This window comes from Aspergillus viridinutans (assembly GCF_018404265.1).
Source record: "Aspergillus viridinutans IFM 47045 DNA, scaffold_1, whole genome shotgun sequence".
Classification (NCBI taxonomy): domain Eukaryota; kingdom Fungi; phylum Ascomycota; class Eurotiomycetes; order Eurotiales; family Aspergillaceae; genus Aspergillus; species Aspergillus viridinutans.
The window spans coordinates 1,761,384-1,777,580 of record NW_025091217.1 but is presented as its reverse complement, the minus strand read 5'-3'; the positions used below and the strand labels follow the sequence as shown (position 1 = coordinate 1,777,580).

General features: G+C 49.9%; 3 protein-coding genes across 3 annotated transcripts; 1 reads left to right on the top strand and 2 right to left on the bottom strand.

The window, feature by feature from the left end:
* Positions 1–255: 255 nt before the first annotated feature.
* Aspvir_000499 (uncharacterized protein) lies at positions 256–738 on the bottom strand (the record flags this gene model as incomplete). The annotated part of the gene is made up of 1 exon (XM_043265634.1): positions 256–738. The coding sequence occupies one exon, from the start codon at positions 736–738 to the stop codon at positions 256–258; it is 483 nt and encodes a 160-aa protein (XP_043121569.1).
* Positions 739–1,315: 577 nt separating this feature from the next.
* On the bottom strand, positions 1,316–6,771 carry csmB (putative chitin synthase; the record flags this gene model as incomplete). Its single annotated transcript, XM_043265633.1, has 4 exons — positions 1,316–1,413; positions 1,467–2,740; positions 2,799–6,404; positions 6,470–6,771. The coding sequence occupies 4 exons, from the start codon at positions 6,769–6,771 to the stop codon at positions 1,316–1,318; spliced, it is 5,280 nt and encodes a 1,759-aa protein (XP_043121568.1).
* A 3,224-nt stretch (positions 6,772–9,995) lies between these two features.
* chsE (chitin synthase class Va) lies at positions 9,996–15,746 on the top strand (the record flags this gene model as incomplete). The annotated part of the gene is made up of 4 exons (XM_043265632.1): positions 9,996–10,108; positions 10,187–10,375; positions 10,430–15,651; positions 15,715–15,746. 4 exons carry the CDS (start codon positions 9,996–9,998, stop codon positions 15,744–15,746), a joined length of 5,556 nt encoding a protein of 1,851 aa, XP_043121567.1.
* Positions 15,747–16,197: the final 451 nt, after the last annotated feature.

Sequence of the window (16,197 nt, the reverse complement as noted above, 5' to 3'; positions counted from 1 at the left end):
GCTCATTTTGGTGAAGTATATAATATGCCATGAAAGGCCATGAGGACGGAATATCGTCCTCGAGATTCTGGAGGAAATGTCTCCCTCCGCTTCAGAATAACCCACAACCCACCAGGCTGACTTTCTTCTACGAAATCCATGATTCGTCTTGCCTATCAGAGGTGTCACCAGGTATTTGATATCCTAAACACGGAGCCACATGCAAATGCTGCACGTCACGTACTTGATATTCAACCAAGAAGCAGGACTCAAGAATCACCACCACCTCAACCACCCTCCCTTCCCCTCCTCCTCCTCTCCCTTGCCCTTCCCCTTCGCCTTCCCATCCATCATCATCCGCCCCTCCTCCCCCTCCTCTCCCACCCCTTCTTCCCTGGCCTCCACCTCCCTCAACATCTCCTCCACAACCAACAAATCCCTCTCAATCAACTCCGCCCAATTCTGCACGTCCCCAATCTCCTTGAGCCCCTCGCGCGCCGTATCCGCCACCTTCTCCCACTGCTCATTCTGCCGTCCCAGCTCGGCCGTCGTCCGCCGCAGCTCCGTCTCCTGCTTGTCTAGCGCGGCGGCGTTCTCGTGCAGCGTGCGCGCGCGGTCGCGGAGCTCGGCGTCGTAGTTTGCGCCGGCGGAGCGGAGGGAGGCGGTGAAGGCTGCTTTGGCTTCAAGGGTGCGTTGGGAGGGGGTTGGTGAGGAGGTGGGTGATTGTTGTTGTGGTGGTGGTGGTGGTTGGGTGGACATTATTGGTTGCTGGTGAGTAGGGGAATGGTGATGATGATGGAGAACCAGATCTGAAGTGTCTGGGTGGATAGCGTTGGTGAATGATATATATATATATATATGTGTGTGTGTGTGTGTGTGTATACTTGATGATATGGCAGGATAAAACAGAGTATAGACTGAGATGCGTTGATTACCCCACCTCATGTGCCACACTAGAAGTTGACTGCAGTCAACAAGATTGAGATGATAAGATGATTGGATGTATGTTCTCCAAATCCGTGTATTGGCATGGCTGACTATGTAGAAAACTCTCTATCCACAGGCACAAGGTATGCCTTCTCTTCAATACATACATAAATCCACAGACATAAATGCAAAAACTATAGGCATTGACTTGGTATTAACAGCCCATCACCAAATACGTAATGACCGCTGGCTATATGCTGCTGCTTGAAAAAAATTCCCCAAAACGCCATGCATGCCATACCGAAAAGTTATTTGCGACATAGCTTCACTTGCCGTGGTACAGTGCATATTAAATAGAAGAGTATTTTTGTTGAGAATGTAAGATGAAAAGATAATCGAGACAACGACCTCACATGTTCGCCAGCTCGTGGTCAATCTGGCGGTCGAGGAACGCCTTCTTGTCGCCAGTCAAGGTCGTCTGGAGCCGTTGTTCCACCAAAGCACGAACTAAAGAGCTATTAGGGAGGAATGCCAATTAATTTATGGGGAAAGGAACTGACCTTGCTTCTTAGTCACCGTGTCCAGGTCCACCTCTGCCAGACAGCTGCGGATCGCTTCTGTAATGGCGCCCTCGTCCGGTCCGGTACCACCAGTCCGGAAGTCGAATGCACTAACCGGTCTCGAGTTCAGGCCGCCGCCGAGGGGACTGCGGGAATTCTGGCGCGCTACCCCCAGCAGGTTGTCCGTACTCTGCATAAGTCCCACGCTGTGCCGACTCATGCCCATAGGGCTATCCTGGTAGTGGCTGAGATTGCCCACTGACATATTCCGCTGGTGTGGGTTGTCGGTATATCTGGTAAAGCTCGAGAGGTGCGAGTTGCGGTTGCCCGGGATGTTCCCGCCAAATGGAGCTGGCGATTGCGGTGGCATGTACGGACTCGAGTGCCGGCCTTGGGGGAATCCTGTGAGGATGGTAGAGGCCGGCTTCACCGAGGAATAGGTGGAATGAAGATCATCCATCTCCATGACTGCCTCATCTCCGTAGCGGCTGTACACCTTCTCCTGGCTGACGCCATAGTCGCCACGACAGCCTGGGAGGTTGTTCGCCAGGGCGTAGTCATCCCAGCGTTGGAGAGGAATACTCCGAGGATCGAATACTTCATCCTCCACTGCTACAACTCGCTTAGCGCCCTTCTCTCCAAGGACAATACGGGTACTGCCCCAGCTGAAATCGTCCTGTTTCCAGAATGCATACAATGGCAGGATAAAGTTGTAGATTGGGAAGGCCAGGATGTAGATAATCATCCACCCGATATGCTGCCACTGCCGTTTGACGATAAAAATGATGGCCTGGAGACCGTACACACCTGCCAGGATAGCGAGAGAGATATATGGAATCGGGCCGGAGTGACTGGCGACACGGTAGATCAGGTACCCTATGTAGACGCAGGTCGCCGGAAGGATGACGGTTCCGATCAGGTCAATCAGTACCACAAATCGCATGCTGAAACAGCAGAAGCCACATAGGTCTTTCAGAGCCGCAAGCTCAACCAAATTGTGAATCGTTGAGTTAATCCACCGACGTCGCTGAGAGAGAAGGACAGACCAAGTCTCCGGAGCGGCGGTACTGGCATAGGCATCTGGAATGAACTTGTAGGACATAGTCGGGAAGTGCTTCGTCATCAGAGTCGTGAGGTAACGATCTTCACCCAGAGACAATAGATTTTTTTTGTGCAAAGTATCTATATCGTTGTCCGCATATTCTCGAATGACGTTGTCTGAAATAATCAGAGGTCGACCCTTGTCTGCGGTTCGTAGACGATACATGCAGAAACTAACCAGCGCGTCAGTAAATTGAGATGAGTATCGAGTCACGGATCGGGCACACTTACCATCCCGGAAGACATGTCACGCTTCCAAACAAAGACTCGAAAGCCTTGGCCAGATGATGCGAAATGTAGTACTCGTAGACTTGAATCATAGTCCACCAGCTTCGTTCCTCATTCTGAAGACTAGTTTCACCGCAGATACCGGCAATCCGTGCATCATTCGCACAAGCAGCAACCAGTCGATTGAGTGAGTCTTCTCGAACACTTGTATCCGCGTCCACCATCAGACAGTACTCATAGAGTTCAGGGTCGACTCCGATGATGTTGTTGATCTGATGGAACATCTCTAGCTCTAGCGGTGACATCGGGGCACGGTGATGTACACGGTTCAGGAAGTTGAGCAGAAGGATTTGCGAGTCACGCTTACCCCTGTTACCGGGCTTCGGCCGGTTTTGCTCGGACTCCTTACCGACTTTGACGACCACAATGTACGGGACCACATTGCCCTCGTATTCGTAAAGACCAGAGTAAACCTTACCATAATTGAGCTGATCACTTCCTTGTCCGAGAGCCTTGAACGGCAATGCAGGGGGGTCGATCTTAGGATCAACGCCTAGGATGTCCAGGACGATCTTAGGAGTTGGTCGGTCATTACCACCGCCGACAATCATGCCATCGCATACGACAAAGATGAGTTTCCTCTTGTTGTCATATTGTAGGGCTGTCAAGGAGTCGAGACCTTTGCGAAGCGCATCTTCACCTTCTGTATACGCTGGCACAAGACAAATGACAAACTTATCTTGCGGGGCTGGACGCCGTTTGGTCCCAAGCTGTAGAGCCGCAAGGAATTTAACAAGGACAACAGAGCATATGAGAATTGTGAAGGCAAGCAGAATCCAGTTATTGACGGTACACCGGGGGGTATCGCGGAAATCCACTTTCCCTTTGTAGAACACGTAGTCCAGACATATCTGAGATTTCTTGAAGTCTTCAGTATCTCCCCATTTGTCGGTCACGTCAGTGCCTGGATAATTCTTGAAAAGGTCTGTGACACTTGTTGGTAGGAAGTTGTAGGTGTCTTGGTCATTCATCCTATCCAATGTGTAGAAGTAATCCGTCAAGTCATAGATGTTTTGGTTCACAATGACCCAGTATCGCTGGCTATTTTCTGCCTGTGACGAAACGTTTCCTCTTGTCCAGACAAGATCTCCCTTGAAGTATTCACGGATCTTTGGGAGGAAAGTATCCTCATACCAGGTGATCTCGTGTAGCTTGGTGGATGAGGCCCAATTCAGGGGACCACAATTGTGATTCGCATAGGAATACATGTCAGCAGTCGTGTCGTTATAGGCGAGCTTGATTGACTGGTCCGTCACCATTGGCGAACAGAATCGAGTCAAGGGGGGAGGAAAGTAGGCATCCAGATTCTGGCCTCGAAAGGGCTCCATGGTCGACGCAGTCACGTCGATATTGTTGTCACTGTGCTGAAGCCTCCAGAATTTGCTGATATCGTACACTTTGCCGTGGATGCTGACATAGAAATCGTTGTCACCCTGGTGATATCCAACTTCCTGGGAGTTCCAGACTTTATCCTTGTTCGGGCAGAGCAGGTCACCAAACGCCATGATATAGAAACACACAATGGCATTGAAGAGAAGGATGAGGAGGACGAGGACCAGTTTCTCCCTCCAGGCCATCCGCACATCAGGACGTTTCATGCGGCCAATGTAGCGAAGGACAAAGGATGGGATCCAGAAGGTCATGGCCCAGACAAACCCTGCCCAGACGCGCCGACCGAAAGTGATTTCCTTCTTCTCGATATGCTTGGGACTGCCAAACTCGGGATCAAGTTCGCCAGTGTATCGGCCGTCGTCGCCGTCGTAAAGTTGGTTCTCCCATTTTTTGCTGTCACCCTTGGTTCCGAGACCATAGTCACCAGCCATGTTCAAGGTGTTCGGCATACTAGGAGCGATGGATTTCGCTAACCCTGCGACACTGGGTGCCAGCATGCTTTGTCTCTGGAGGATGTTATCTCGACTGCCCAAGAGGCTGGCGGACTCCGCCATGGGATTCGCAGCGTACTGTGCCACGCCTGTGTCAAGCATGCCACTGCCGTACATATACGAGTTTGCTCCGGGTGTTTCATCCGGCTTGAGATCGAGCATTGTCTCCGCTTCCCACCATGCGTTCTCTCGCATCCAGATTCGTTGATGGCCGACAAAGGCGTCGCCATTGGTCCAGCCTCTTTCCAACAACCAACTCTCCACACCGTCCCTTCCTTCTCTACAGCCCAATCGCGAATAGCGGCTGACAAACTCCTCCACGTCAAAGTCGGCCGTAAAATCCATCTGCTTGAGACGCCGATTAGCCCATTCGGCAAGTCTCCACTCGCGGATTTGGCGAGAAACGGCACCTGCAGACCAGGCGGCAGTGGGCGAGGCAGCGCTCAAGGAGTCAGGGGTATCATCGGTTGGATGGATCGAGATGTGGTGCCAGACTCGACTGCTACCCAGCGTAGTCATGAGATCAAACCGCCCTCTCTTGCCGACAGTAATCCCTTCAGCTTCCACGGGAAACAGTAACTGCCGGAGGAACGAGTCCACATCAACCTCTAACCCAGCCTTTTCCAGGACTTCCTGTCTCTTGTCGAGCTCATATTCCCGTTCACGCCAGGCAGGACCAGTGGTAATTCCCAAATCTGGCTCGACCTGCGCTACGGAATTGTTCAAGTCATTGAGTACAGAGTGTCCGACGGGAGCAATCTGGACGCCATCCTCCTTCATCTCTGCATTGATACCAAGGGTATCATCAAAGACTCCTCTCAATGCCACAGCTTTACCAAAGGCAGGCCTAGGGATATCCACGACCATGATACCCACGGTGTCCTCATCTGACCACTGGCCGGCTGATCCGCTTCCAGAATCACCTTCCTGGTTTGCCCGGAGCTCATTCGCAATAGTTTCGTTGGCCTTCACGATGACCCAGTCGACAAGTGCCTCATAGATGCCCGCGATCAACACCTCACGATCTTCAGTGGAACATTTGTGAAGAAGCACGTCCGGATCCAATCCCAGCAGTTCCCCAACCTCATCGCATACTTCCTCGAGCTCCTCCTGATCAACCAGAAAGCCAGCCGCATTACCGAGCTTGAGTACGCCTGCAAGGATGGAGAGTAAACCGCGCTGTGAGGCGCCTTTGATACCAATGGCCTTCAACGCTGCCCTAAAATCCTCTGCCGCCGCAGCATCGTCGGCGGTCGGGAGATATGATGGAGGTGAATAGGTACCTGACCTGTTGAGTAATGTATACGCAGAAGGATCCTTCAGGGCTAGGAATTCCCGCTCCGCAGGCGTCGATGAGGACGTCAAAAGATAGTAGAACACGTCAAAGGCACGGTATCCCGGTTCCGAGGAAATATCCAAGAGTCCCTTTCTCACGTTGATGCCCGAAGTCGACAGTGCAAAGCTCAATCCGACGAGGCTTCCTTGTAGCGTGAAGGTGTAAGAAGCAGCAAGGGCAGAGTATAGAGAATAAGAAGGGTTGAATGCTGTAACCGCGGATAGGAACGGTCTGAGTGCGGCAAGTGCGGTGAAGGCTATGCTGGGTGTTGGCAAGGGTAAGGCGGCAAGGAATGGTTCGAAGAGGGAGGGTGTCGATTGGTGAGCGGAGCTGGACAAAGGTTAGCGACCACCCGTACGGCGTTGAGATATATTTGAAGGGGGTATCATTCGAACCATAGGACAATGCATCCATCCTCCGCCCTCCTTCGAGCATGCTCCCATGCTCGGATGGCTAATTCTCGATCTATGGTGCCACCCGTCCGGCCATCGGGAGTAGTGTGCCTGGCAGTAGCCCAACTATTCACAACCAGGCTTGTCCCTGCATCTAGCTGATAAGATTGACCGGAATTGTAGAAAGCATGTAGTGCATTCAGCAAAGTCGTTGTGGACACCTGGGAGGTTTGGGGTGCGGATCGTGGACCACTGGTGGAAAAGCCAGCTGAATGACTGGAATAGACAGAGAATCTGTTCGACATGATGACTTATTCGACCGTAAGACGGCCCTGCAATTGAGTCAAGCGTGGTAGCTGAGAACTCCGTGGGTTAGACACCCGAAAAGGCTGGTGCAACAATCGTAGATTTATTGTTCAGAACATGAGCATTTGTGGAAATTCTCCTAGCGACAGAGACCCAAGCTGAAGGATTATCTTTCCTTGATGCCGAGTGAAGCCTTCGAAATCTGACGTCTTGATTGGCAATCTAGTCGCTGAACGAATGGAACGGGACGACCTTCTACAGGCGGAACGATTTGCGATGATGATACTCTTCACCTTCAAAGCGAGAGATAAAGCGTGGGATAGGTAAGGATATGGCGTGTAGCGACTGTTGAGACGGCGAAAACCCGCAAAATGGCAATTATCGATTAAGGGAACAGCGTAAAGCGAGGGACAGTCGAGGGCAAGGTCAACAAAGGAGGATTAATCAACCGCAAAAGAAAAGAAATGTGTCGATTACAGATCGACAGCTGATAATGAACAGAAGACAAGAAATAGAGACAAGTTGAATGACAGCAGTATGGACAGGATGGAAGGGGAGAGAAGAAAGTTGCTGGTGATGCTGTCCAGTCTCACAATGTCAGTCCAGTTCAGTCAATCGGTTGTTGTGCTAACGTACGCATGGTAGGATTAGCTAGCTGTATCAGGTATCTCCGGGGTTCAGGTTCAGTGGTGAATGAGACGTATTGAAAATTACTCTGCGGAGATAGCGCAGAACACAGGTATGTTTGGTTGTAATTGGCGATGACAGTCAGAAGGAGCCGGGCAATATCGCCATGGAAATCAGGCGAAGCACTACAGGTGATACTAGCAAACCACTAGCCAAACTCTAACGGGCCAGTCACGACTCACGACTCACAGCTCATCGGTACTTTCAAATTTTTGTCTAGACTCGACCTGGGCCTAATTTTGTATTCTCTGGCTCCCTTTATGATATCAAACTGCGCATCCCTTTATTCAATACGCATTCCTATGTAATACGCGGATGATCAATCCGCTCTGTTGCTTAATATTCATAGAATACCGTAGAAAGCAAGTAGCTTACTCCATATCTCGACCGACGATAATCCATCCATGGTCTGGGAAGGGACAGTACCAGACTCTGGGTTTCAGTCCCATCAGGAGGTGAGATAACAGAACAGACCTTTTTTCTGAGACAAAACCCACAACTTTCAACCATGTCAGGTGGCGTACCAGTACCGCAGTGACTGAGCGTACCGAAAAGCCAATCAGAGCCGCAAAAACAGCTAGATCCCCGACCTAAATTCTATAATTGGCATCCTCGTCTCACCTGGGCTACGTTGGTTATTCATCCGTATGGATAGCCCATACAGTGTAAGTCTTTAGCACAGAAGCACTGTATTTTGGTTGAATACTGATGCCGGTGAGGCCACACTTGTCTCACTAAAACACACCAATCAAGACTGATCAAATTGCCATCTTGAACAAGATTTTCTGCTCACCAAGCGTTGATTCGATCGTTGATCCTTTTCTCTTAACAATCATCTGTCATATGTTAGATGTGGAAGAGTCATGCAGCCCCGCCGAATTGTTATTTTAAGTCTCATGCTACGGTACAGGCTCTGCATGTCTAGCCTTTCTTTATTGTCGGGGTTTCTCCCTGGATAGCAGAAGTAGATTCGAAAACTGTTAGTAAACTTGATGGAGGAAAAGTACCAACTTCTACCACCTTCTATCCTCATCATAGTATCCATATTAACAATGAAGGGGGTTTCGGTTGTAAAGAATTCCTTGTTTTCACGCTTTCCCTATTTTAGTTTGCTAGATCGAATCATTGATCCACTCCACCTACCTACCTGACTCAGTACGTGTCTTGCAGGTATCTACATTATGAAATATTTCCAGTTTCCAAGAAAAAATTTCATTTCGCTTCTGAAGTCCGGTCTGTCTCAAGCCCACTGAAGATCATTAATTCATGGCTATCATCCAGAGGCTTCTACGCACTCACAATAAAGCCCATCTTCCTTCACTCCATATATCAATCGAACGGACGAGACTTGGATTTTAGACACTATCACAAGTTGAAGTCAACCAAGGTAAGGAGTGCCCCTGAGCCCCTAGTCCATAGTCCCTAGTCCCCAACTACTCCTAGCAATTCTTGTCTTCATCAGTGGCGTTGTGATTGAGCAGAATCTCAATGCTACTGATTAGAAGTGGATAACGTAGTTCTATTCATTGATACGTACGGAGTCCTGACTCCTGACAGTATTGTACTACGGTAAGTCAGGGAGGACCCTCAAAAGTCCCTAACAGTCCCTGCCGGTTCGGCCGTCCCGAGGGATCTCCACATCTCCTATTTCGATTAGGTGTTGATCGATAGTCGACTGGACCATGAGATTTGGAAAAGACGCGAATGGTCCTCGGTTAGGGGCAGCGTTAACACTAAATGTAGAACCCGGCTTGTGACAGACCGAGATTTTTTAAGCGTAATTTTTGGTCCCTTTTGCATAGTGTGGAAACGCTGAGACGGTATTCTCATCTACCAGCATAAGAATAGAAACCACCAATCCCAAACAGGTAAATCAACAATACAGCACATAATTACACAGCACCACCTCTTTTTATCTTCGCTGGGCGGTGACCCCAGACAGGACATGGTGGACAGAGACGCATTGCTACAGAGACTCATCATTGCTGCTTTTTTTGCCCAAGTCTCTTCTCAGCTTGTCATCTGTCTGCTACTTTGATTTTCTCCATTTCTTCCATCATAATTATAATAATACCTTCCATAATTGAGAGTATTTGGGCCCCTCGCTTCCGAGTCCTTCCAACACTAACACTCTACACACGGTCGCTTCTGCTCAAAACCTCACAGTCAACGACGATCGCTTACACCCACTGTCGTTCTTCCCTTCGTGCAAGTTGATTTCTGTGGTGCTCAACAGGTTGCATTTGCCATCTGCACAAGCAATGTGCTCGTCTATCTGCCGGTGCTAGGAGCTTTTTTAGACAAGTTTCCACCATTCTTCGTCTTCGAATACTTCGCGATCACCATTCTCATTACGATCGTGAGCGTGGACTAGACGAATCAACCGGGCTCGAGGCTTCATTTAATCTCTGGTCGAATCTTTTATTTCTTGTTTCATTCGATCGAATTCGTCGAGCGAAAAGTCAGAAGCCGTGGATCATTATTCGTCTTCAAATTTGAAGCACCTCCATTGTTGGGACTCGACACCATCTACATCATGGCTGCGCAGTCACCAGCGGGAGCCGCTCCGTCTCATGCGCAGTCGTCTTTACCGTCATTACCAGCACATTTGCAATCAGACACCCATCTGACAGCCCATTTAGCTAGCCGGTACAGTCTCCCCCTTCTCCTTATCTTTCTGATCAGGAGGGGTTGATACAGTACTAACATCCGTGCCGCCTCATTCAGTTTCCACGTCGGATTACCAACGGCCCGACTCTCATCCCAGGCCCTGATCAGTCTAAACACATACACGACATCGACTAAAGGTCCTGATGGCGGCAAAGAGGGCAGTGCAATGGGAGAGGCGGAGGATCTGGCCAAACGTGCCTTTACACGTCTCGGCGCCAGGGGAGAAAATCAGGCCGTTGTTTTCCTGTAAGCTTCTTGTTGATCTTGGTGGAGCGATTATATCTGACTCTGCCCATTTAGTGGCGAGAGCGGATCTGGAAAGACGACAATCCGCTCCCACTTGTTGTCCGCATTCCTTTCATTCTCCTCGACCCCATTGTCGTCAAAGCTATCTTACGCGGCGTTTCTCTTCGACACCCTGACAACCACGAAATCCTTGACCACACAGACGGCCTCAAAAGCTGGACTCTTCTTGGAGCTGCAATATGATGGGTCGTCTTCTGTTAACCCAACTCTCATTGGCGGAAAGATCATTGACCATAGACTTGAACGGAGTCGGATCACGTCTGTACCGACCGGAGAGCGAAGTTTCCACGTGCTGTACTATCTTCTAGCTGGAACTAGTCCAGCTGAGAAGGCTCACTTAGGCTTCGACAAAACCGTCCACGTATCGACCTCCTCAGGCGCCGTTGGCCATAAGAGGTGGAGGTACCTGGGCCACCCGACTCAACTGAAGGTGGGTATCAATGATCTGGAGGGCTTTCAGCATTTCAAGACAGCTTTGAGAAAATTGGAATTCCCGCGCAGCGAGATCGCCGAAATTTGTCAGATCCTTGCTACTATTCTCCATATTGGACAGTTGGAGTTTGCCAGTGGGCAAGCCACAACTACTCATGCGGAAGAAAGTGGTGGATACTCACATGAGGGTGGCGAGACAGTCACTATTGTGAAGAACAAAGATGTGCTGTCTATCATCGCTGCATTCCTGGGTCTGTCGGTTGAAGACCTCGAAAATAGCTTCGGCTACCGAACTAAGACCATCCACCGGGAACGAGTAACGGTCATGCTGGATCCTAAAGGGGCCCGACAAAATGCCGATGAGCTTGCACGAACCATATATTCCCTTCTAGTCGCCTACGTAATTGAAGCCGCCAACCAGCGGATCTGTGCAGCGGAGGATAGCGTTGCGAACACGATTTCTATTGTCGACTTCCCTGGTTTCGCCCAGGCCTGCGCCACCGGTTCTACTCTGGATCAACTTCTCAACAATGCAGCTACTGAATTGTTGTACAACTTCTGTCTGCAGTCATTCTTCGATCGAAAGGCAGACGAGTTGGAGCGGGAAGAGGTTTCGGTGCCCGCAACAAGCTACTTTGATAATACTGATGCTGTCCGCGGCTTGTTGAAGCATGGCAATGGACTACTCAGTATCCTTGACGATCAAACGAGGCGCGGGCGGACCGACAATCAATTGCTAGAATCTCTGAGAAGACGTTTTGAGAACAAAAACCCTACTATCATTGTGGAGGGCTCAAAGAGGACCAGCTTGATCTCACAAAATGCTCGGTCCGCTTTCGCCGTAAAGCACTTTGCCGGTGAAGTCGATTATTCTGTCAACGGCCTAATTGAGGAGAATGGAGAGTTTATCTCCGGCGACCTTATGAGGCTTATGAAATCCACCAAAAGCGACTTCGTCAGGGAGCTCTTCGGACAGGAGGCCTTGCAAACAGTCACCCATCCTAAGGAGAAGTCGGCTATCATGCAAGCACAAGTTAGCTCAAAGCCCTTGCGTATGCCTAGTATGGCTCGACGCAAGACAAGCCCATCTTCACGACTGGCTTTCGATGCGCCAGCCGCGGGAGATGCAGATGAGGTTGAGAGCCAAGCAGAGAGCATCGCAAAGGATTCATCTTCCGGCAGACGGAAAAGCGCAATGCTCACTAGTGGCATACAAGGCGCCGCCGGTCAATTTCTTTCCTCGCTGGACATTGTTAATAAATGCCTGAGCTCAACGAACCTGAACCCCTACTTCGTTTTCTGCCTGAAGCCGAACGACCGGCGCATTGCAAATCAGTTTGACAGCAAATGCGTGCGAGCACAAGTACAGATGTTCGGTATTGCTGAAATTAGTCAACGGCTACGGAACGCGGACTTCAGCGTCTTCCTTCCATTCGCTGAGTTCCTTGGTCTGGCGGAGATTGGCAACATCGTCGTTGGCAGCGATAAAGAGAAAGCCGAAGTCGTCCTTGATGAGAAGCGTTGGCCGGGCAATGAGGCTAGAGTCGGCAGCACTGGTGTATTCCTGAGCGAGCGATGCTGGGCCGATCTGGCAAAGGTCGGAGAGCGTGTTGTTCCTGTGTATGCTGCTGATATGTCGGATGAAGGAGGTGATGGTTTGCTTCACCCTCGTAGCACTGGCTACGGGGATTCCAAAGTCCGACTTCTCAACCCAGCCGATCAGTCCCCCGGAGCGTTCATCTATGGTGACGAGGCGAAACAGGGTTACTTCGGAAGCCGTGATCTCGATGGACGCTCTGATGCCGGTAATTCTGCCTTCAACTCTGGGGATATGTTTCGAAACCATGAAACGCGGGAGCAGATGCTCGAGAAGGGAAATGAGAAGAAAATGGAAGAAGTCGATGAGGTGCCCATCTCCGGTAGTCGCAAGCGTTGGATAGCGCTCGTTTACCTACTCACATTCTACGTCCCGGACATCTTGATCAAACTCTTTGGCCGGATGAAGCGCAAAGATGTGCGAATGGCCTGGCGTGAAAAGTTCGCCATCAATCTGATCATTTGGTTCAGCTGTGCGGTCGCCATCTTCTTCATTGTCGCCTTTCCTGGACTGGTTTGTCCCACGCAACACGTCTACTCTGCAGCGGAATTGTCTTCGCACAATGGCAAGAACGGACATAGTTCATTCATTGCTATTCGCGGTGTCGTTTTCGACTTGGACAAATTCATGCCAGGTCACTATCCAGATATTGTGCCCGAATCGGCGTTGAAAAAGTACGCCGGTGTCGATGCTACTGGTCTCTTTCCGGTGCAAGTGTCTGCACTCTGTCAGGGCAAGTCAGGAAGCGTTGATCCCACGGTTCTATTAGATTACAGACCGACCAATATCTCGGGATCAGCAACTACGATCAGCGGCACAGATACCAACTCCGTATACCATGACTTCCGGTACTTCACCAACGACTCCCGGCCTGACTGGTTCTATGAACAAATGTTGATGCTCAAGGCAAATTACCTCAAAGGTTATGTTGGGTATACGCCAAAGTATCTGAATACGCTCGGTAAAAAGTCACAGTCTATTGGCAGCATCAATGGCAAGGTTTATGATTTGACCAGCTACATCGCTGGTGGTCGGCTGACGAAAGCACCTCCCGGCGAGTCGGTTCCTGCAGACGTTGACACGGATTTCATGGACAACAATGTTGTGTCGCTTTTCCAATCGCTTCCTGGCCAAGATTTGTCAAAACACTGGGAGAATTTGAAGATCGACTCGGCGCTGCGTCATCGGATGCAATTTTGTTTGGACAATCTCTTCTTCGTCGGTCATGTGGACACGCGTAACTCAGCTCAGTGCGAGTTTGCTCGGTACTTCATCCTCGCGATATCAATTCTCATTTGCTCGATTATCGTCTTCAAGTTCCTTGCTGCTCTACAATTCGGTAGGAAGAGCGTGCCCGAGAATTTGGATAAGTTCATCATCTGTCAAGTCCCTGCCTACACAGAAGACGAGGATTCTCTTCGCCGCGCCATTGATTCTATGGCACGCATGCGGTACGACGACAAGCGCAAGCTTCTTGTCGTTATCTGTGACGGTATGATTATTGGACAGGGGAACGATCGTCCCACGCCCAGGATTGTCCTCGACATCCTAGGGGTTCCCGAGTCAGTGGACCCTGAGCCCCTCAGCTTCGAGAGTTTGGGAGAAGGTCAGAAACAGCACAACATGGGCAAAGTCTACTCGGGTCTGTACGAAGTCCAGGGTCACATTGTCCCTTTCCTTGTGATTGTCAAGGTCGGGAAGCCTTCGGAAGTCTCGCGCCCCGGTAATCGAGGCAAACGTGACTCCCAGATGGTCCTGATGAGATTCCTGAACCGTGTCCACTACAACCATCCGATGAGCCCTATGGAACTGGAGATGCACCACCAGATCCGTAACGTCATTGGTGTCAACCCCACGTTCTACGAGTTTATCCTGCAAGTCGATGCTGACACAGTCGTCGCTCCTGATTCAGCAACACGGATGGTGGCTACTTTCTTGTCTGACACTCGCCTTATTGGTGTCTGTGGTGAAACTGCCTTGAGCAATGCTAAAACTTCTGCGGTGACTATGATTCAGGTTTATGAGTACTACATCTCCCACAACCTCACGAAAGCTTTCGAGAGTCTTTTCGGGTCAGTCACGTGTTTGCCTGGATGCTTCACGATGTATCGGATTCGCTCTGCAGAGACCGCCAAGCCATTGTTCGTCAGCAAGGAGGTTGTCGACGCTTACGCTGAGATTCGTGTTGATACACTCCACATGAAGAATCTGCTTCATCTGGGTGAGGATCGGTACCTGACCACGCTTCTCCTCAAGCACCACTCCAAGTACAAGACCAAGTACATCTCGAGCGCCAAGGCCTGGACCATTGCTCCTGAAAGTTGGACAGTCTTCCTTTCACAACGTCGTCGGTGGATCAATTCCACTGTCCATAATCTTATTGAGCTGATTCCAATGCAACAGCTTTGTGGATTCTGTTGCTTCAGTATGAGATTCGTCGTGTTTGTTGATTTGCTCAGTACTGTGATTCAACCTGTCACTCTTGCCTACATTATCTACCTCATCTACTGGCTGGCCAAGGACACATCGACGATCCCCTACACTTCATTAATTCTACTTGCCGCCATATACGGCTTACAGGCTCTTATCTTCATTATTCGTCGGAAGTGGGAGATGGTTGGATGGATGATCGTGTACATCCTTGCGCTACCTGTCTTCTCCCTCGCCTTGCCACTCTACTCTTTCTGGCACATGGACGACTTTAGCTGGGGTAACACACGTATCATAACAGGAGAGAAAGGTCGCAAGGTCGTTATCTCTGATGAAGGAAAGTTCGATCCCGCCTCGATCCCGAAGAAGAAGTGGGAAGAGTATCAGACAGAGTTGTGGGAGGCTCAGACTTCACGAGATGACCGTTCTGAAGTTTCTGGTTTCTCTTACGGCACCAAGTCCTACCATCCCGCTCAGTCTGAGTATGGGTTCCCAGGCTCGCGACCCATGTCACAGCTGGACCTACCTCGCTTCGGATCCCGGATGTCTTTGGCGCCATCAGAGATGATGAGCCGACACGTGGACATGGAAATGGAGAATCTTTCCCACTTGCCAAGTGACGATGCCATTCTCGCTGAGATCCGCGAAATTTTGCGGACAGCCGATCTGATGTCCGTGACAAAGAAGAGCATCAAATTGGAACTGGAGAGGCGCTTCGGTGTCAATCTGGATCTCAAGCGTCCTTATATCAACTCAGGTAAGGGCTATACGTTTCCAATCCCCTTGTTGCGTGCGTTATGCTAACTTTTCCAATCTATAGCCACCGAGGCAATTCTTGCTGGTGCCCTATGATCTTCGCATCCCCTCATCCACTTTGAGGATGGACAGTTGACAGAAAAATCGATGGAGCACTTTCAATTCCGATATTGTATAAAGAATCTTCTTTTATCTAATACGCGTTTCTTCGAGTGATGTTGTGGAAGAGATCTGCTAGATACCTTGGGGTTCACGGACCGCCAAAGCCATCTTCATGATTAGTGTGATGATCTTATTCATCTGAGCCCTTTCCCGATCAACATTACTCATCTGCTGCCTTTTCATGACAACAAACCGAGCTTGATCTTGTCTATTTTCGGGTTGCATTTGCATTTTACCTTAGATGTATACCGAGCCTGGAGTTGTACATTTATCCGTTTCGCCTCATGTCTCATCTCTCAAGCGTCGGCACATTTTACTGTTGGGCGTCAGTTTTGGGTTTCATTTACATTAGGTAATAAATATTGACTTGGGATGTCTTTGTGTA